The following is a 21,375-nucleotide window of genomic DNA, read 5'->3' as shown; positions in this document are numbered from 1 at the left end:
TTGAACAGCGTTAGTAGAAGTAACGGCGGCGGCTGCGGTGGATTAGACGGCCAAGAAAAAGGCCAAAAAACAGAAAAAGCTCATCAGCGAGGAGTTTGTGTAGAATGAGAGCTTCGTTCATTAGAGACTTGTGGTTGATATTTACCAGAACTTTGGCCTCGGGCTGCTCTGACATGGCAGTAAAACGACAGCTACAGTTGCAGCATCGTGCGTTTGAGCCGCCTCTGCCTCTCCCTTATTGGAGCTTCTGACATATTTACAGATATCTGTGGTGTCATTCGGCCTCATCAGAACTCTAATTCAACATATTACACTGTGACTAGACAGAGTTCCAGTTCCAGATATCCACATCAGTCTGACTTGTTAAAACCTAATTTAAGACAACTAAAGAAGACAAAGCAGCTATCTCGTATTGAGTGGGGGAATTAGAAATATCTGGAATTATGAATGGTCAGAATTAAACTGCAGATATCCACAACTGGAATTAAAACGAACTGCAGATATCCACAGTTTAAAGATATCTGCAGCTTAACTGGAGATATCTATAATGAGAAACCCAATTTATAAACACATGGATGATAAAGTGACGTGGTTTGTCCTGGAACACATCCAGACTAGTTATCGGTGTCGACTGATTGGCAGAAGGAGGCCCATAGGAGGAGGGGGAGGCGGAGTCAGCCAAGGGGGTGGAGCTTATCCTGTTGTGACATCACAACAGGCAGAACAGAAACGACAGGACGGTCTGTACTCGTGTCCTGTGGGTCTGTAAACACACTGGAGACGCATAATTGCGTTTTAATGATCAATGAAAAACAGGATTTTGCATAAAATGTCAAATCTAACCTTCAAAACACAGACTTGTGCTGTGAAATCTTGTTGCTGTTGTTGTTTTGGATACACTCATGAGACGTGCACCGTCCTGGAGAACCGAGGCTATTGTTGTGCTTTATGGATATTTGGATCAGCTCAGATTTGCTACATGCCCGAAACTGTGTTGAAGGCTGAATTTTCAGCAGCTCGAAAACTTCTCCAAAAAAAGTAACTCGATATTTGAACACGCTGAGGCCTTCCTTGGGTGTTAACTCTGGTAAATATTGATGACAGCCGAGGAGTGCAGGCTTTTTTTTTTTTTTACCGTCCTCCCTCAAAGCATGCAGGGCGATGAGTTCATGCAGCACACCGGACACACTGAACTGAAAGGGTTTTCATCTGTCTACATGTGTGCAAGCAACGCGACGCGAACCAGGTAAACGAGAGCACTCCCGACACTCAGACCGGGGAGCGCCACTCTCTCAGCAGATAAGAGGAGGAGGCATGCATCCAACTCCATTTCTCTCCATCTCCAACAGGCTCTCGAGCAATCACTCCCTCATGCACAGGCACGCAAAAAGTGAACGCGAGCGTCGTCCCTCCAGACGAATGGTGTGACCTGTCATTTTCATCTCCTCGCCTACTCATCCAAGCAATCCTTGCACACTTTTAAATGGAGACGGCATCTAATGGATGCAAATTAACAACAGCTACGGTGCCAACTGCAAGAAACCGGGCCCACTGCACATGATCTTTTCACATTTCTAATAAGGAGTTCAGTGTTTTTTTAACACGTGGAACATATGGAAAGTATCCACAGGAGACTGAGGACATATGGAGATACTCCTTTTTAGCTTGTCTGCCCACACAAGCACACTTTTTTTTTTTTTTTTTACCCCCTTGTTTCATTCTCCCTGGATGAGCTGCATTCATGAGGCACCCATGTGTGCATCCACTTGTATTCTGATACGCAGCCCAGATAACATCTTGTGATTTCGCCCCTCCAATGGTCTCCATCTTGACCGATTACACAAACGCAGGTCAACATTCACAGCGGATGCCCTGCAGCCTCATCAGAATGCATCTACTGCGAAATTTGCAAGGAAAATGCTGCTTCAAAGCCCCCCCCAAAAATAAGAAAAACTCACTCTCTTCATTCACATTCACACACACATACTGAGGCAGGTGGACAGAGGATGTGAATAGGTTGAGCCAGCTGAAAGGCAGGGATAATGTGTCTAACAGGGAGCCTCTCAGATCTGTCAGAGGCAGCAGAGAAGCAGCCGGGAGGCCGCCATCCGCTAACACAGATGACAAATGTCCGCTGAGCATTTCCCATTCCGCTACTGTCAGTGAGGACTAACGCCTCTCGCTGTGTGTGTGTGTGTGTGTGCAAAATGATTCAATGCCACTGCAGCGTCAAATAAATGGCACGCGAACGGTCATATCTATTTGCTTTCCTCTGAGCAGATAGAAGCACGCGTCTGCTTTCGCGTGAAAAACGGTCGACCCCGATGCTTAAAACCTCCGACTGACTTACAAGTGCGTGTTCAATAAAGCGCGTGCCTATGTTTGCCCTCGCGACGCTAACAAACCAGACGCGTTCAGCCAGAAGGACCGTAGCCTCTGGAGCGCGTGCAGGTCTAGAAAACACACGTGCACATTACGGACGAGTAAAATATGCTATCCGCAAATGGCACTTCATTTGGATTCGAGTGATGCTTTGCCGTTTGCATGGCCACGTCTGCATATCAGCCAGAAGGACGGATATTGTTGGGTGGGGGGGAGGAGGTTGGAGAGAGACGTAGCGGACGACAGACGCTGAACGCTGCCCTGAGCAACTACTGACAGGTGCAATGTGTCGTCCTCCGAGGCCTATTTCAGCATGACTTCATTCAAAGAGGGAGGAAAAAAAAAAAAAAAGCAGCTTTCTTCCGCTGATATAACTCCAAACATATTTGTAGGAGAGACTTGCTTTCTGTATATTAACATAAAACTTTCTGGCTGACTTCTCAACTCACTGAATTATGTTTTTTTTTTTTTTCTGGAAAAAAAAAAAAAGATTACAGTGAATAAAGCAACCTAATTAACTTTCACCATGTGAATGATTATTATGTTTTTTTTTTTTTTTTCTGGAAAAAAAAAAAAAGATTATTTTTGGGGGCATTTTGCCTCTATTATACGGATGGCTGAAGAGAGACAGGAAAATAGGGAGAACGAAGGGCTGACATGCAACAAAGAGCCCAGACTGGAATTGAACCCGAGGCGTTGACTCAGACTTAGTTAATGGTGTGCACGCTCTGCTAGATGAGTTACTTTTGACATCAGGTGGTATCTAGCATAGGTTTAGTGCACCAGAACAACACCTCAACACCGCAGTTTGCATGATTGGTTGAATTTTTTGCATTTTTTTAGGCAATTGAAGATCATTAAAGCACAGCAGTTTCAGGATTTAATGGTTTGAATATCTGGAATTAACATTACATCTAATTGCATCTTTTGGATTAGTCCTAATTACTCGGTGACAAGTCAGAATTTGTATTCCAGATATCTGCAATGTCATTCCAAACCAGTCAAAACAAAAGTCGGAAATATCTGCGATTCGCTTTGGACTGTGTTAGCGGAAGCAATAACAGCTGCCGCGGCGGATAAGATTGTTAGAAAATGCTGTAAGATAGCAAAAAGCTTATCGGCGAGGAGTTTGTGGAGAACAAGAGTTTGGTACGTTAGAGACTTGAGGTTGAAATCGACTGGAACTTTGGTCTCGGGCCGCTCTGACATCGTGCAAAGACGGCTTCACGTACACGGTTGGAGTACCGTCGAATGTTGGAGGTGGAATTAAGGATTTGTACGTGGAAGGGGGATGAGGTCTGAAATGTTCTTTTTGACTGAGAAAAACTGAATTATGGACATCTGGAAAACATTTAGGCTCGTTAGGCTCCAGCCCCCCACGACCCTAGTACGGATTAAGCGGTGTATAGATAATGGATGGATGGATTTAGGCTAGTAAATGTTAAAATGGCTTACTCCACCTATATCATGCAAGAAAACCAACGGTGGTCATATTGACATTCAGGATGTATTGATTAATTCACAGTGTTCACCCACGAGAAAACATTCCACCTCAAACGTCGACGGTAGCTGCTTGCAGCCTTGGACAGCCACAAGAAAACACTATTTTTTCGACCTAGCAAACAGCTTCAAATGTCCTGTATGTAGTTTGTGTAAACACAGAGCGCAGTTCATCCGAGTTTAGCCGAAAAGATTCTTAATTTTTTTGTCACTTGTCAAGTCATAGAGGACTCAATCAAACATAATTCTTTTTACAGAATCTGGGTAAACCAAATTTTCACTTTCTGGCAAATTTGCAGTTACGACTTAGAATAAAGTGATTTAGATCAGTGGTCCCCAACCACCGGGCCGCGGACCGGTACCGGGCCGCACAGATAGAATAAAAACATTTTATTGGTTTATATTTATTTCCAGCGGAGTCTGCAGGGTGTTTTATTTTGAAAAATGACTAGCTCGTCTTCTCGTCACTTCCGTTTGTGCTCGTTTCCCGGACTTGACTGTCAGTTTTTATGCCCGGCTGCTAAACGAAGCCGTCAGTCAACAACAAACGTCTCAGGAGAGCTGCTTTGGAAAGTGGGAGAGACTTGATACCGAGACAGAGAAAAAGTAAACATGTTAAGCAATAAAAATAAATTTTATTCATTTATGAAACTTTTCAATAGAAAAAAAAACAATTATTATTTGTTATGTGTGTAATGACCGGTCCGTAGAAAAATTTCTTGCTTAAAACCGGTCCGTGGTGCAAAAAAGGTTGAAGACCGCTGATTTAGATGAAATATAGCGATTTAGATGAAGTTAAGTTTTCTAAGAGGTAACAGATGAGGAGTTCAAAGTCTGTTGGAAAGTTGAAAATCTGACAATTCTTACTGTTTTTAGCCTCAAGCGCTGATAAATGGAGTTGTTTTGCCGATTTTTTAAAAAGATAACGTGTTGAAAAGTTTGAACTTTTTGTGTAGTTTGTGCCACATCCGGCACACCAGCGTGAAACGAAAGCTCGCTTCGTTCTGCTTTCATAGTCAAACCTGTTGGACTGACCTCTGCTTGCACTGATGCACTGCAGCCAGATTTGCTCAACATGGAAACAGAACCATTGCAAACACAAATTATTTTCTGTTGCTACAACCTACGGCATGCACGGTGTCCCTTATTGCCACTTAGCTAGATGTTGGGATGTTCCTAAGGTCAGTCTAACATCAGATGGTGTGGTCAGTTATTATTATGTATGCACCACGCCTCTGCGACTCCCTTTGACGACAAAGCGGAGTACATTTTATTATTCCTTAGAAATCTTGGGATAAAAGGGAAATTTGCATTCTTTGAAGAGCTAATTTGTTTGTTCTCTGGAAGTCATATCGCCCGTGCAGCTCTCGTGTGTTCATAAGAAGAACCCCGAGATGAGACGCCTTTAACTCGCTCTGGATATGCAGCCGCCGTGCTTGAGCGGCTGCGGTTCAACTGGCTGCACACATCAGGACCGAGCGCGCTCTGGGACAACAAAGGACATAGATGAGAATGGAGGTCTGGGGTTCACTGGCTTGCATCAGATCCCGTCCACTCTCTAATGCGCCAGTCGCACATGAGCCGCTATACAAGTAATTTCCAGTCTTGTGTGAGTACAGGACTGGGATATGAACAATGACACCCAGCCATTTTCTGTGCAAATCCCCTCGTGTGTTTGTGCGCGCATGCAGGGAAGAGATGAAGAGGAGAGGAGGCAGAAAGGCAGAAGAAAAAGCAAACATTGTCCGCTGCATCAATCTCCATTGCCGGGCTTTGTCTCTTCAAAGTGCGTATTTGTCACAGATCACGCTGGCAGTGGCCTGCGTCGGGTTCATTTCAGCTCACTCTACAAGAGCTTCAGTTTCCTCTTCAAGGATGATTGCTGTGACATAAAGCTCCTCTTATCAAAAAAAAAAAACAAATTAACCGTTCCTTGAGGGGATCAAGATGATGAAAAGTTTCTATTTTGAACTTGGAGCCTAAAAAGAGAATTACTAAATTAAAAGTGATGCTGGTGGTGATAGGGTCATTTGTCGTTTTGAAGGTAAATGAATCGTAAAACAGTGAGGGGAAACTCAGTTTAAATCCCGACTCAGCCTCAAAGCATTTTTGTCTTTGATAATTTTATACTCTAACTACATAATGATAGCATCATTTGTTCTGGGAAAATGATTTTTTTTTTTTTCTTCTTCTTCTTAATGAGCGCTGGAGGAGAAAAATATCACCGCACTGCCAGAGTCAATTGTATAAAATCTTCAAAATAATAAGCAGTAACTTATAAGCATAAGAAGTAATACCTTTAACTGTATTAATTTGGCTCGGGAACTGCAAATGTCAGGGCAGGCCATTGTTATTTCTGATGAGTGGACAGCAGGCCCTCTCTAATAGCACGGCCGGTCTTTTTTATCACGAAAATACACCATTAACTGTCCTTTTTAGCTGTTACATTAGTTGGCCACTTTCCAAAGAGCCAATTAATCAGCCTCTTTTGTCAGGTTGAGTCACCTGGCAAGATAGGATCCTTTATGAAATATGTTGAAGTGAGGCGTAATGGAGGTCCTATTCAGGGATTTGGCAGAGACTGGCCTGTTATAATTGGAGCCATGTGTCCGTGGTCGTCCCACAAAAGGCTGCCGGGAGAAAGGAAGGACAGGTCTCCTTCCGTCAGCACCTTCAGAGAGGAAACATGACGCAGGACACCGTTTCTTTCCAGCCCCTTGTTTGTCGTACGGAACCAGCTCGGATTGAGGTGTTTAGTCCTCAGATGTTCAACTGGTGAAGAACAAAGCTCCACGTTTTCAGGCATGCATGCATTAATATCGTGTGATTAATTCATTCTGATTCATGTCCGCCACTGAATCACGTGTTGATCTTTGATTAGCCTGTAAAATGACAAAACAAGTTGCCCTCGTCACCTCCATGAGGAGCTCAAATAAACACCAGGAGTCAGTTAAAAGCTGATGATGGCCAGGAGGCGTGGTCGACACAAGTAAACACCGGCAGGGGGGAATAAACAATCCAGCTGTTGCTCCATATGCTACTCCTGCACTAATAGCCGCGTTAAGAAATGCGACTGGATCCAAGCCACAAACTCCAAAGTGTCAAAAACTGCAGTTCCTTGAATGGCCACTTGAGGTCGCCTCTGAAAGTGAGTCAATCCCCATAGACCCCCACATTAAAATGCTCAACTTCACAGGAGAAATAAACATGTTTACAGCCTGGTGCAAGGTATGGTTCTGGTCTTTATAGCTAGTTTCCAAGTCCATGAAAACTGCAGAGTGTGGATTTTTGTGTAACTCACTTTTTCAAATAGTTTTAAGGCGTAAAGTTACACAAAATCAAGCACGTGGCTCACCTCAGCTCATCATTGTTAGGGGTTAAAAGATGGCGACGGCCAAATGTACTACACTGAGCTTCAAAATACTTTTCTAGTAAACATATGGGTCACATCACCGAGGGTATCTTTGCTCTCTGTTTGTGCTCCTGTTCCTACAGCTGGGGCGCAAGACAGCAAAAAGCAACGACGAACAGTCAGGAAGGGGCGTAAAAGAAAACCTTTCACTGGAGGCGTCAGCTAAAACAATACATATATCTGTCAGCGCAACCAAGGTTTATTGTGTTACTGATGAAGTAATGATGGTACAGAGAAGAGATGGTACATCTGCTGGCTGCTCTTCCTTATATGAAGTATATTTATGGACTTCACTGACCCATTAATCAGTTGAACATTGACTAACTAACCGTGTTGTGTTTGCATCAGCCGTGTGGTCAGAGAGGGAGGATGCGCTGCTTTAGCTGCTTGAGTTGAGCAGGGCAGCTGTTGTAAACACCGGCTGAGATGCCATCGTAGGTGTATGCCAGTGTGGTAATGGTGCAAACCCACTGTCAGTGGTCCATAGTGGGCGTGGATTTGCAGCAGCAGCGCTTACGGACATCAGTTAAATGCAACACATGCTCTGTCATACGTTTGATATTTGCTCCATTATGTTTGCATTCAGCGGCTCGTTTTTTTTTTTTTTTTTTACCGTCATGTTTTCTTCGCAAAGCTGATCACGATCCCGATGTCAGCAAAGATAGGTTTATGCACAGCGATGATCTGATCAATATGAAAACAAGACTTTGTGTTAAAAAAAAAAAAAATCCAAACCGCGTCATTGTTTTTATAGAAAAGCAACTTAAACAGATGAGGAGCAGATTCAGTTCTTCAGACTTAAATATGCCAAATTCTACTCAATAAATAAAGAGATTTAGACTCAACCTACCTCCAATACATGACTCTTTTAAATAGAAGAGTCACTTTCTTAAGGTAAATAAAAGGCCTGATCACTAAGATGAGTTAGGTTTTCTTTCCCTTTGCCAAGTGTTTGCTCAGAAGGAATCCAAGGAAAACTTTGGGTTTGTTGGGTTTCTGAGAGGTCTTCACCTTACTATGCTAAGTGCCTAGATATGGCATATATTGTGACTTGGCACTATGTGAAGGAATTGAGCTGAATTGATTTGGGACTGTACGGTGGCTCAGTGGTTAGCACCGTCAGCTCACAGTTGGAAGATTCCCGGTTAGGACGCCTGTGGGTTCTCTCCAGGTGAGGATTAAGCGGCGTATAGATAACGGATAGATGGATGAACTGATTTGAATATTAGATGATGGTACATCTCAGTAACATCACAGCTCGCTTTGTATTTAAGAGAGCATCAGTCTTCTCATCCAGCTCTAAGCAAATAAGCACATTTCCAGTAACGTTCAGTTATTTGATTGAAACATGAATTAATTATTAAAATTCATTTGTTGTCTAATAATGAGTTCTTTTATCCATACGTTCCCCCAACGCTCCTCAGCTGAAATGTATTTCTTTCTCTACTGAAGCGTCGCTAACTCCCTTTTTTTTCACTTAAGTATACAGACAGACGTATACAGACGCTCGCAGGGTGGCACACCTTCAATGATACTCAATCAAAGAAAACTGAAACAGCTCTCCACTTTCATTCGGCGGCTTTGTGTCTCATAGCAAACCATTATTAACGCTCAAATGCCCTCCCTCTGTCTCTAAGCGATGTCCGGGCCCCGTTTCCTGGTGCCATCGGTTGTTAGTGACAGCATAGTGGAGGGAGAAAATTGCATATTATTTACCCAGCGCCTTCAATATGCCACTTTTCCACTCTATAGCCTGCAGCTTACAACCCACGGCACATGCACAGACACACAAACCAACAAAGGCACGCACAGCGCCGATGAATGCAAACGCACACAAACTTAGCTCAAGGCTTAAAGCTTTTTCCTCCCCCCTACCCCGCCAACCCACCCCACCCCCTCCGTTTCCGGAGTTTTTTTCAGCAGTGCTGCGACATTCTGCCCTGACATGTCATTAAAAAGTGTCACCGGTTCTGGGGGAGTGATTTCCGTTACTCTCTGCCTCCAAATGGGCAGAAAGGACGGAGGCGAGGGAGGGTGGGGATGATGAGCCGAAGCTGGACCATGCGTATAAACTCAGCCTTCAGGGTCACATCGCCTTCCCCTGTGGCATCACCGCGGCAACCCTCCCCTCCTCCTCTGTCCTCTCCGCAGGCCTGCCAGTTGTTTTCTCGGTCACACATGGGCAGGAGATTTGAGCTTGACCGTGAGCTCAATCACATCTCCTCTCCCTGGATGTCATGGCTCTGCTCGGAGGCACAAACCGGTCGGATATCAGATTAGAACGCGGGGGCTCTTTTTTTTTTTTTTTCCCATTTTGGCTTTCTTCGTTTCTCGCCGTCTCCGTTCTCAATCACCCCTCAACCCGTTTTCTGTCCGTCCGCCTCGCTCTGATTCTTTCGCTCTTTCCACCGCTCCGTCTTTCTCTCCCTCAAGACGGGTGACCCGGGTGTCTCGTCTCAGGAAGCGGTGCGGTGGGGTTTGCTCAGACAACCGGGAAAATTTCTTCTTCTTCATCCGAGTAGCTCACCTCTGCACCTCTCCAATAGAGTGTGAGATTGGAGGAGTCGGTCGGACTGAGCCGGCTCGATGTTCTCGATGCAGATGACAGGGATCGTATGTTCTGCTAAAAACTGTGCATCCGCCTCGTTACGGCTATTTTAGAATTTGCAAATCTGATTTCAGTCTTACCGTAGCACCTGTGCGTTCGCCATCTGCTCTGCAATAACTTGTCCTTGTGCTTTGTGTTGCGTTTTAAGGTCCCATATTGTTCCCCTTCTCAGCAAATTAATTAAAGTCTCTCGCGTCCCCCAGAATGTGTCTTTCAAATTTCTTTTTAGCTCAAAAATAATTCTAAAATGTATTTCACCATGACTGTACAACCCCTTGGTTTTATGCTGCTGAGCTGCTGCTGGTGCTGATTCTGTCCTTGCCCTCTTCAGGAAGAAGACTCTCTCTGCATCTATGATTGACAGATCGCATGGCAGCCAACAGGCATGAATAAATATGTGAGATGAGGATCTACAATCATTTCTTACTTTCTCTCTCTGTGATCATTTTACATTGAAATATCTCCAACTTCTGATGTCAGGGGTATAAAATCGGTTGCTTAACGGTGCAAAGCAGCAGCTTGGAAATGACTGCTGGTTAACATGTGGTGTCATTAGGCAGTCGCTGTTTCATAGTTGGTACATTGTCTGACAACAGAACCAGAAAAAATGTAAATGGGAGCAGTTTTATTGGGAATTCGGCTGTGTTAAAATATAGTACCGTAAATTACGGACTATGAGCGCACCTGAATATAAGCCTCACCCACTAACTTGTCTATAAGCCGCAGGTGTCCACGTAGTAACATGAGATATTAACACAGAAAGATTTTTTTAACTTTTAATTAAATACATACCAGTAATATACACAAATACGTACCATAAATGCTTTTTTCCGATCAGTGCCTGTAACACGGCTGGTTAAAAGAATTTAAAAATACAGCAGCCTACCAGGAAAAGTCATTGATGCTATCTTCATCTTCCTCCTGCACTAAAACCACTAATGTCATCTTCTTCAGTGTCGATCAGCCTCAGAATTACTTCATCACACACTTCCTCAGTCTCTCTTTCATTGTCACTCTCAATGTCACTTTCGTCTCGAGGCAAATTCGTAAAACTCTTAAATAAATTAGCTGCATCATTGTTTAAGCTGCAGGGTTTAAAGCGTGTGAAAAAAGTAGCAGCTTATAGTCCAAATATTACGGTATATGTGAGCACAGAGAGAAGTAAACAGTGTTTAGTGTTAAGAAAACATAAGTGTTCTGACTCATTTCTAAATATCTTTCAGGGTTAAAATTTCCACAGAACTTGGACCTGAAGGCATCCCATCAAAGCTAATGGTTAGCCACATTAGCTGTGCAATGTGCCAACACTCTGATGCTGTGGTGACATTGCCACCAAAAATTTATTTTTTTTAAAAAGTATCTTTAGTTTCTTAGATGCTGGAAGTTCATGAAGACTCTTGTGTTCACTCTTGCAGCACACAGCATTTGGCCCACTTTGCTCCAGCTCAGATTAGCAGCAGTGGCTCCAGAGAGTAAATAAACCTGGTGGACTGTGAGGCAGCTGTTAATTCTACACGGCTCACCTCAGAAGCAGCGGGCGGTGAAGTGGCAGGATTATGCAAATTTTAGCTTGGCGAATATTGGTCACCCGGTGTCTTTGTGGAAACTGGATGAAATACCTAGTGGCTTGTAAAGCTGGGAGGTTGTTGCTTTAAACAGGTCTAGAAGAACAGCATTAGTGAGCATCTTCACATTCTCACAGCTTTTATTTTACACCTCCGCGGAAAGCACAATAAAAAATGGATTTCCACCATATGGGGACCTTTAACAAGTTGAGATTCCTCACCACAAAACAGCCGTGATGGATTTCAGCATAATAACCACGGCGCCACACATCATAAGATAAACGCTAAATGCGTAATGTAAAAGGTGAAAAATTCAAATATTGACGTATGTGCCTCATAAAAGTGGGTGTCAATAAAGTAACATTGATTGCTGAGGTCTGCACCAAATCGGATTCAGCTGATAGAAAGGCAGTTCCTTCACTCGCCGGTTGATGAGAAGACATTACTTTGAGGGAATGATTCCTGCAGTGATGGACTGGTGCAATTTGTCTGATAATAATCTTACCTCAGTTTTAAAACAGCCATAAAATACTTGAAAATCATCAGCTTTAAATTCATGGCTTTTGTGACGGAACCCATAAATATCACACCAGCTGAGGCTTTTTTTTTTTTTTTTCCTCCCCACCTCGCTGCTGGATGGGTATCTGTCCACGGCGCAGTCCATTTACCTTTTCATGAACGTGGGCTGGAGTTGACGCTCTGACCTTGAGGCTTATCGATTCGGCGCCTGTTAAAATTTGACCCTCTGTACCTCATTGTCAATATCTATCTCGGGGATATAACCTTTGATTATGATTAACAGCCTCGAGGAATAAATCAAACACCTGTTAGGCGCTGAGAGGGAAAAAGAAAAGGGTCGCGGCTGTCTGTGTTTTTGTTGGTTTTTCATGCAGTACAGTGTCTCACAAACAAATGAAGTGTAACTAAGAATAGAGCACATTCTGAGGGCAAAGCACTCCTGGGATTATGAACAACTGCTGTGTTAGGCTGCATGTGAAGCACAAAGTTGATGAACACTACCAAGAGAGAACGAGGAGTCACTTGTCGGGTTTTTTTTCATGCTGTGTACTCTCTGGGAGAAGACAGGGAGGGTCGATAGAACAACCGCTCTAATACGACTCTGCAGACATACAGAATGTGTGCTGTCAGTGGTAACAAGAGCTTTATCTCGCTGTTTTTGTCTCATGATGCACAGACAGTATGTGCACTGTAGCTCAGGCTGCACAATTAATAGAATGTTAAGCAAGATTTTGGCGACACGATCAGCTGCAGTATTGATGTTTAAGATGCTCTGCTCATAGAAAACAACGCATGTAGACCAAATCACTTGATTTCAACTTAATATTTTATTGGTCTCTTGTCAAAGTAATCTGAGTTGTTGCAGTACCTGAGTGGAGACTAGAGGCCTCATGGTGCATCGCCTAGCAGCTGTGAGTCAGGTGTTTTGGGTACATCATTAAATTGTAGTGTCTATTAACAAGTCGATAATCAGCAATTCAACCATTTTGGGTGAAATTTTCGTTACATTTTATAACCTCCTACCTGCACTCTGGAGTTGGGGTCTTGTTTGATCCATTTGATGACCGTCTCATAAACCAGCTCCTCCGCCTTTGTGTTGAGGCTGTCGTTGGACAGGTAAGCCACCAGGTCCTCCTTGGAGACACTCAAAATCTCTTCCTGACCTGCCACCTAAAAAACAGCAAATAATTTAAAAAAAAAAAAAACATGTCTGATATGGTTTTCATGATGTCCAAGAAACATTTCAATTTAAGCAAAAATAAATCTGAGCATGGACTTCTAGTGCCAAACTCTGAACATGCAGGTGAATGGCAAATTATAAAAAAAACCTGAACCCTTGACCTCTACACTGAGGGGATCTGGTGACTGTTATGCTGTCGGGAGCATTTGGTTGGTGGGTTTGGGTCAATGCAAATCAATACAAAGTTGTTCTGAGTGATCATCTCTATCCAACATCATCGAAACACCAAAATGAGGAGATACCTTTTGAATGGCGTTCATCCCCCCAGTAGAGTTCCATACAGTTGGAGAAACAATGCTAAGAAATGCTGAAGCGACACTAGATGTTGGTTTTTGCTTTAATTTGTCACCCGTCTGTACATTATTCTGTACGGTGATGCTCAAACATCCAAATGGAGTAAAACTGACCAAAACATATTTATGAGCTGAGGCGAACTTTGTAAACTTTCTAGAACCTAATCTAAAAGAAACTTTGGAATGTCCACAGAGATCAACCGGCATATTTGTCATATTTGACTTTTAGACGACTGGACTCGCAGTTCAAAACATCTCATCTGTGTCTGCCAAGCGTATGATATAACCATCGGCTTTAAGAAAAGAAAAGCGCTTTTCTCTCATGTACGCACTGAAAGAAAAAAAAACACTACCAACAAGTTCACATCATGGTCACCTCGCTTTGAGTTCCCATTATTCTTGGTTTCATTACTGGTGCGATTCTCTTTCATGAACAATAGCTCAGCTCGTATGCAGCCTTCATCTGAAACACTATATAGGATTCTCTCTATTGTTTAATATATAAAAGCAGACAGGTAGAACACTAAACACTGAACAGTCAATTCTGACTTCAGATTGTTGTTTTGTTAGCAGAAGCCAGTGTACATACCAAGAACAATACACTTTTATTCCACTACTTGCAGACTCAGAAACAAACGCAGTGTTCTATGCAGTAACTAGGAAGTGATTTTAATTAAAAAGTGCATTTCTTACGAATCAGGCATGTTGACCTCCTGGAGTCCATCTGTCCTAAAAGCTTCACAGCAAAGATAATGAAAGATGGAATCTTTTGTTCTATATTTTATGTAAAGCTAAGCTAAGCTAACTATCTCCTGGGCCCAGCTGGTAGAAAGTAATCTGATCTCTTTAGATTGGATCAAATGGGCTGTAAAAGAGAAAAAAGGATGCTGAAATCAGAATAAATATCACGTAATATACGCTTAAATTTGAATCAAACCTTCCGTAGGGGAACTTTTAGTAACTGCAAACTGCAAAATGTCCTGTCAGAAAGTTGGACTCAGAGTAAATTTCAGGAAGAAAATATAATAAAACTTTTAAACTAGTCAAATAATAAATTGGTATCATGTTGTAGGTTTACGGTATTTATATTTTGCACTTGATTTGTTTAACTGTTAGAGTGATAAAGTAGACATCAGACTTCCTATTAGGCTTTTTAAAGTAAGAAAAAAATATCCCAATAAATAATAAAACAACATATTTTATTTATTTGCGAGTGTCATTTATCACTGTATATTAATTAAACTCACAAAATCATGGTGTGACTTTTAAAAGCCAACCTTTAAAAAACGGTTTTAGTACAAATTAACAACTTTGAATGTTTTTTGTTTTTGTTTTTTAATCTTTTGAACTATTGGACACTTAGTCTTTTTATTATGATTTAAAACACGTATTCAAAATATCTGTGAATAAATTAGATTTGCGCATTAGCATTTATTTGTTGTGGGTCAGATGAAGGGTCTAACGGTTAAAAGAAACTGAAAGTGGAAGCGATAGTTTGCGTTGGTTTATTGTCCTTTTTTTCTGCCTTTTTATATAAAAAACCCTCATCGTGGCCCAAGGCTGGATATTCGACCTGTTAGTAGAAAACATTGTGATACGTACTCACATTTAGAACAGCGTTAATCTTGAATAGTAATCTTGAAAAGTCTTTATCTGGATCAGCGTGATGCAATCCTGCACAACAGGAAGGTGGATTCCCTGATCCTGGATGGCAAACGTGGGATTTCCAAATCATTCTGACCCAAATTAAACTTTTTCAGCTGAATGAACCTGAGAAATTATCGACCTTCTCATCTACAATAACTCTCAACAAGTAGAGTGAAAAAGCGTATTTCAAAAATAAAAAATCAGCGGTTCTTGATGAATTGTCATACCCAGAGTCACAGGTGAAGGTTAAGACTATCTGTGTTTTCATCTTTGGTGGCAAAAAAAAGAAAAAAAGCTGAGGTCAGAAAAGCAAAACGCTTTCAATGGAATGAAAATATGTTTTTTTTTATTTTCTATCCTGTGAGATTTTGTGTGATTCACCCTTTGCTCAAGTTGCAAAAAAAAAAAAAGAAGAGAGATCGGAGGTATCCTTGAGTTTGTTGGTATATTTCAAAAAACACTTTTCCATTAAGTTATCTCAAAGCTGCTCTGTGCCAAGTTTGGTGTGCAAGTGCCCTGGACATGGCACGGTACATTGTGCTCCTTCAGTGAGCCGCATGCTGTGAGGCGAGTCTTTAACCTGTGAGAAACATTTTAATGTAAGTACTGAACAGGGTCAGACGATATGGTGTCAGCCTCGAGATGATTCAGAAACAGAACAGTGGGCCTTTGAACTCGGAAAAAATTGAAGAATTTGGTCCATCTAAAAAAAATGTATTTTTATCCGCCATGTGTAGTCCTGTAACTTCTGCCATCGAACTGCTGTCGGACCTGACTCACAGCGGTGTTTGTGACTGCCAACATGACATATAGAAATGAAAGAAATAAAAGAAATGCTATATTGGAAAGATTACGGCTCCCCGGATCCTACAAAGACTCCTGCAAATACAGACGAGTGGAAAATGGCTGAAAAATCTAATATAAAGTGTCTCGGTAAGTCTCTGAATCTCTACAGGAGGGATGAACCCCATTTTTGGGTGTTTTGATCATGACAGAACATGTTAGTCCCAAATCTCCCATCGTTGGGTTGAGATCAGATCAGCTTTACAGGAAAGACGGACGCAGCCACCGTGACGTCACCCACTGGTTTAAGGACAGACCGCTGCCATCTTTGTCTTTTGGAACCAGAAATAAAGAGCAAGCGGTGGATCTGACGGAGAACTTGAGGACACTATGCATACACAAGGTAACCCGGCTTGAAGCAGATTCTGCTTTATTGTCTATTTTAGTCTGAATGGGACTGTAATTTACAAAATGAACATTACACTGTGCCCTGCGATGGACTGGCGACCTGTCCAGGGTGTCCCCTGCCTTCGCCCTAAATCGGCTGGGATAGACTCCAGCCCCCCATGACCCTCATGAGGATGGATGGCTGGAACAATAACTTCTAATAACTTGTTTAACTGTAAACTAAATTTTATAATTCATTCTACATCCACCCAACCGGTCGAGGCAGATGGCCGTCCCTATATATAAATATTTGCTGAGGTAACAAATCAACTGAGAAGCTTTCCCATACATTTCTATACAATCAAACCTCTTTTTGCAACCAGAAGAGTCGCCCCCTGGTGGCTGTTGAAAAGAACGCAGGCTTCAGGCGCTTGTACGCTACGTCCATTTATTCATTTTCAGTTTACGGCTGAGATCCGACGACTGTTAAGGTCATGGTTTATGATTCACATCCTTTTCATCAAACCATTCAGTCGACCGAATGGACTGGAGCTTTGTCATCCTGGACGAGACCCATTATGATAGAAATGTTTCATCACAGGATAAAGGTCATCGCCCAGAACAAATTTGTATTGATCTGCAGTGACCCTTCGTTGTAAAGGGAAAAGTGGACACAAACCATAGCAGTAAAACACCAGAGCCTCTCACTGTAGGGGTCAAGGGTTCAGGTGTTTTCTTGAATTTGTCACCTGTCTATATGTTTATGTTAATCGATGTAGCGTGGGGAGGAATCCGTGGGGAGTATATTTACATGTAAGAGTTCAGTCATAGTGTCGTAGAAAAGGACAATATTCCACATTGTATTGTATGCAGTCCCACAAAACAGGTCATTTACTCTGATTGGGTATTATGGTGATTATCATTTGCCATTACTTGTGCTCCACAAGAATCAAAACAGCTGAAGCGTCTCCACCTACCTCGGGGAAGTTCTGCAGCGCAAACGCTTTGGCCATGTTGTGGAGCTCGGTGCAGGTCATGGCTTCGGCCATCGCCAGCACTCCCAGACAGTTCGCCGCCGTCAACTGTTTCTCTGCATCAGTAAAGACGGAAAGAAAATCAAGTGAGAAACAAAAGACACGGGCAGATTGATTAAGACAAGGATGGAGGGGGGGCGGGGAAGAAAAAACTCCATTCAGACAGCCGTAAAAAGATCACAGAAAGCAACAGAGGCAGCAGAGAGAGTTCCTGCAGGTAGCTCACAGACTCATTGCCTACTGGGCTGTGTATCTGCCTGAGACTGAGGCAGAACAAGTATAATAACTCAAAACAGCCCCGGGGACAAACAACGAGGGGAATCGATCGCTCACAGCCCAGGCATGAGGGGAGCGGGATTTGGGATTAGCTGGGCCACTTTAAAGAAGTCCTGTCAGATCTCAGGATCTACTACACACACACACATATATATACAGACACACACATAGGGGCTAAGGATATATGAAGCTACCCTGATGGCCAGCCTAGTGGGGAAGAAGGCTTATGCTACCATCTGTGATCTTTTCGCAAAGGGGGCAGCGTTTAAAGGCGGCAGCGCGTCGGCGAGTGTAGTTTTTTTAACATCGCCATTCATCATGAGAGGAAAATGTGTCAGCAAAGCGGGCAAACGCACGGATCAAATGGGTCAGCGTCCCGCCGAAAGACGCCTGATTAAACAATAGCCATCAAAGGGGGAAGCGACGCCAGGCCCTTTTTTTTTTTTTATCGGCGAAGACAGAGTCGGGGAGTGTTTCCTAAACAAATACCAGCCGATAAAAGGTCGCTTAACATCTGGTGAATCCCAACTGAACAAAAGCCAAACCAAATACCGAATAAAAGGCAGGATTGATGCCGCATCAAAGTAAGGGGGCTGGGAGAAAAAGCCCGTCGGAGCAGATCCCTTTATTAAAGGCGTTTAAGCAGACGAGGAGTTATGTCACAGAGGATGCTCGCATTATCCGTACGCAATCCTTTTATCAGCTTCTTCAATGCGACGCAGTCAGGTCGGCGTGTATTGAGCAAGAGTGTGACAATGTGGAAATATTTGAAAATCTCTCGTACGATGGGGCCAAGCAGCTGAAGTACGTCGCTAATTCACCTTTGATCCTCCAATAATATACATGTTTTAAAAAAAAGTCAGGATTTCTCATAAAAGCAGCAGCTGAGCGAGTTGTGAAGTTGTGTGAATAAAAGTCAAAGTGGTATAAGTAGGTCGCGGAGATGTTTGCAATTTCTCCCTCAGTGTATTTGTTACAAACTTCAATAATTTCTGACACAGTATCAATTTCTCTTCGCTCAAGGACACACGCTTGCGCCTCCATTTCTCCCCCCTTCTAATGTGCCGAAATGTCATGAATCTTGTCGGGGAAGAATGGATTGACGTCTCACTGGCAATGAAGTCTACAAATGGCTTCTCTGTTTTGCCCCTTTTTTTTTCTTCGTCTTCTTTTTCCTGAATTGAGAAAAACAAATCAATAACCGCCGGTTCCTCTTTTTACTTTCTTTTTCCCACTTCCTTTCCTGCTGTTGACCTTTTTGCTAACATGCACTTCCCTTGTGTTACCAATACCCAAAACAATTTATTAAATGGAATGCAAAACCTGACATTTGCAGCTTTTTGGTTGCGTGACCCAGTAAAATATGGAACATGCCATTTGCTTTTCATGTAACCCCCCCCCATGGGTTGCTGAAAAAAAAAACACTCCCCCCTCCCATGCTCCTCTTTCCATACCTTGTCTAAGTATCAATCTGTTTTGCTATTTTTTGATTCCATCACGGTTCAGGCCAGAGGATTTGACATTTAAGTGACAATTGTTCCCTGACCTTTTTATAAATCTGCCCCCGTGCTTCATCCTGCCCACCGGGACGAGATCAGAGGCACCGTGCCCAACTGTGAGCGAGGCAGAATCCTAACACGGCTGCTAGCTTTGGAAACATGACAAAAAAAAGCGACGTGCCAGAGTCTGAGAGGGAAATGTAGGATCGGCACAACGCATTCTGTACGGCATAGTGATGAAGCATGACCGCGCGTTAGGCTGTCGATGCTGCAAGAAAAGGTTGAGCATCTGATGTAATGAGCACACTTTGCTGATACAAGCATATACAGCCGTGCAAACGCTTTCCGAGCCGTTCCTACCGAGAAAGGAGACGCAGACTTTGCAGAAGGTGTTGAACTGGAACTTGTTGGCGGCCTCCAGCAGCGTCTTGGCGTTGGCCGAGTCGATGACCAGCGATCCCGTGTAGACGAACTCGAGCAGCAGCTCCAAGACGTCGGCGCCGATGTTGCTCATGTTCAGCTCCAGCATCTCGCCGCTCCTCGTCTCCCCCGACGACCTGATCAACCAATCACGGCAGAGAGAGGGCGAGTTAGGGGGCATTCTGAGAGGAAATGTGAAGAAATGAAACTTAAAGAAAAAAAAAAAAAAAAAGAGGACAGGGACACAAATACACGTATGCTACACACAACAACACCTAAACACACCTGGGCCAGTACGAGAGTGGGGAGAAAATAAGAGAATCATTACACAATAAGATAACAAAAGTGAAAAGGGACAAAAAACTTTGGATGGTTTGCTCTACTGTTCTATGGGGCTATAGCAGATTTGCAACTATAGTGCTGCATCTGAAACAAAATGTCCTTAGGCAAACAAAAGTTATTGCTTTGTTTCATGCTTTTTATTTCCACATGTGTGGGTTCATGTATGCATAGTCTTGGAGGGGGAAACATGCATACATGGCAGGGTTACATATGAGGCGTCAGGGAACAGAGAGAAAGAAAGTGATGGCACAGTTCAGACGCCGACACATGACGGAATGTAAAGCATGAGCCGTGAGCCCGCCCGCCCGCCCGCCCGCCATCCCCGCCGCCGCCGTGTTGGATATCAAAGCGGCGTGTCCGCTCCTGCTGGCACGATGCAAGAAGCGTGCCAGGGAGTGCTTGGATGAGCAAATTAAATAGAATACGATATCCCCCTCCGTAACGCGGAGCCTGAGATGTTGCGGTGGCGAGGAAGAAGTGGGCCACGCCGGTGACTTCACCGGGATCAAATGGCCGAGATTAGTTCACATGCAGGGTCCCCTCGGGAAGCCACGGGAGCGTTAAATAACACCTCGCCACCCATGTTTAATGTCCCATGTGAAACAATAATCCACTCAAGGGCAAAATAAATGGAATCAAAGCCCCGCAGAATTCATACCCCCGCTAGTGTGTCTCGCTCCCCGCGGATACGGACATCAACAATATGAAAAGTAGCCTACATTAAGATGGATGGAGGCTGTTTGCTTCTGCCAGTCATGGTAGCTCAATGATAACGCTCCGTGTGTGTGTGTGTGTGTGTGTGTGTGTGTGTGTGTGTGCAGAAGTCAGTCGGTTGGATTAGAAATCACGACAAACAGTCAGCGTTTAGTGAGACAGCAAAACAAACAAGATGAGACAGATAAGACAGAATGGCTGGATGTCGAAGACGGGAGATGAGAGGCTGAAGAAGTCGGGTGGTGGTGGTGGAGGGGGGGAGAGGGAGGTAAAAAAAAAAAAAGGAAAGGGAAAAGGGAGGCAGGGGGGCGAGACGGGTTCTTCCACAGGGAGCCAGCAGCCATCCTTCTGAGGGAGGGTTTGAGGTTGTTCCATGACTGTGCCTTGGTCTTTTAAATAAGAGATATCCCCGCCCACCCCCGAGAAAAATATACACCATCACACCTAAGCAGAGCCTCTGTCCCCGCTGCAATAATCATCATCAGTCGCCTGTGGTGTATGAACTGAGGCATTAGTCGTCATTTGAAAAGCGCACTCAGGAGGTGAGAGGAGGGGGAAGGGAAGGGGATGGGAAGGGGAGGTAGAAGGACATCCAAATAAAATGAAAAAGACAGTGGCATTTGTCTCTGGATGGACATTGGCTGGAAAAACCAAAGTAGTTACTCTTTTTCCTCCTGCAAAGCAAAAAGCCACATAGTGTTATTGCCCCTTTTTACCTGCACAAAAGCCCTGCAGTTGGGTGGTAGGGGGGGGG

At 43.5% G+C, this 21,375-nt stretch overlaps 1 protein-coding gene across 1 annotated transcript in view; it reads right to left on the bottom strand.

The window, feature by feature from the left end:
* The window catches only part of klhl29 (kelch like family member 29), a 226,224-nt gene that overhangs the window by 100,953 nt on the left and 103,896 nt on the right, over window positions 1–21,375 (bottom strand). Inside the window, exons 7-9 of the mRNA XM_008297122.1 lie at window positions 19,506–19,702; window positions 17,314–17,426; window positions 13,010–13,156 (exon numbers count right to left, since the gene is read on the bottom strand). Of these exons, the coding sequence (XP_008295344.1) occupies window positions 13,010–13,156; window positions 17,314–17,426; window positions 19,506–19,702 (457 nt within the window). The remainder of the gene's footprint in view (window positions 1–13,009; window positions 13,157–17,313; window positions 17,427–19,505; window positions 19,703–21,375) is intronic.

Source organism: Stegastes partitus, unplaced genomic scaffold (assembly GCF_000690725.1).
Source record: "Stegastes partitus isolate 25-593 unplaced genomic scaffold, Stegastes_partitus-1.0.2 Scaffold1189, whole genome shotgun sequence".
Taxonomy (NCBI): Eukaryota; Metazoa; Chordata; class Actinopteri; family Pomacentridae; genus Stegastes; species Stegastes partitus.
This window is presented reverse-complemented; position numbering and strand designations above follow the sequence as displayed.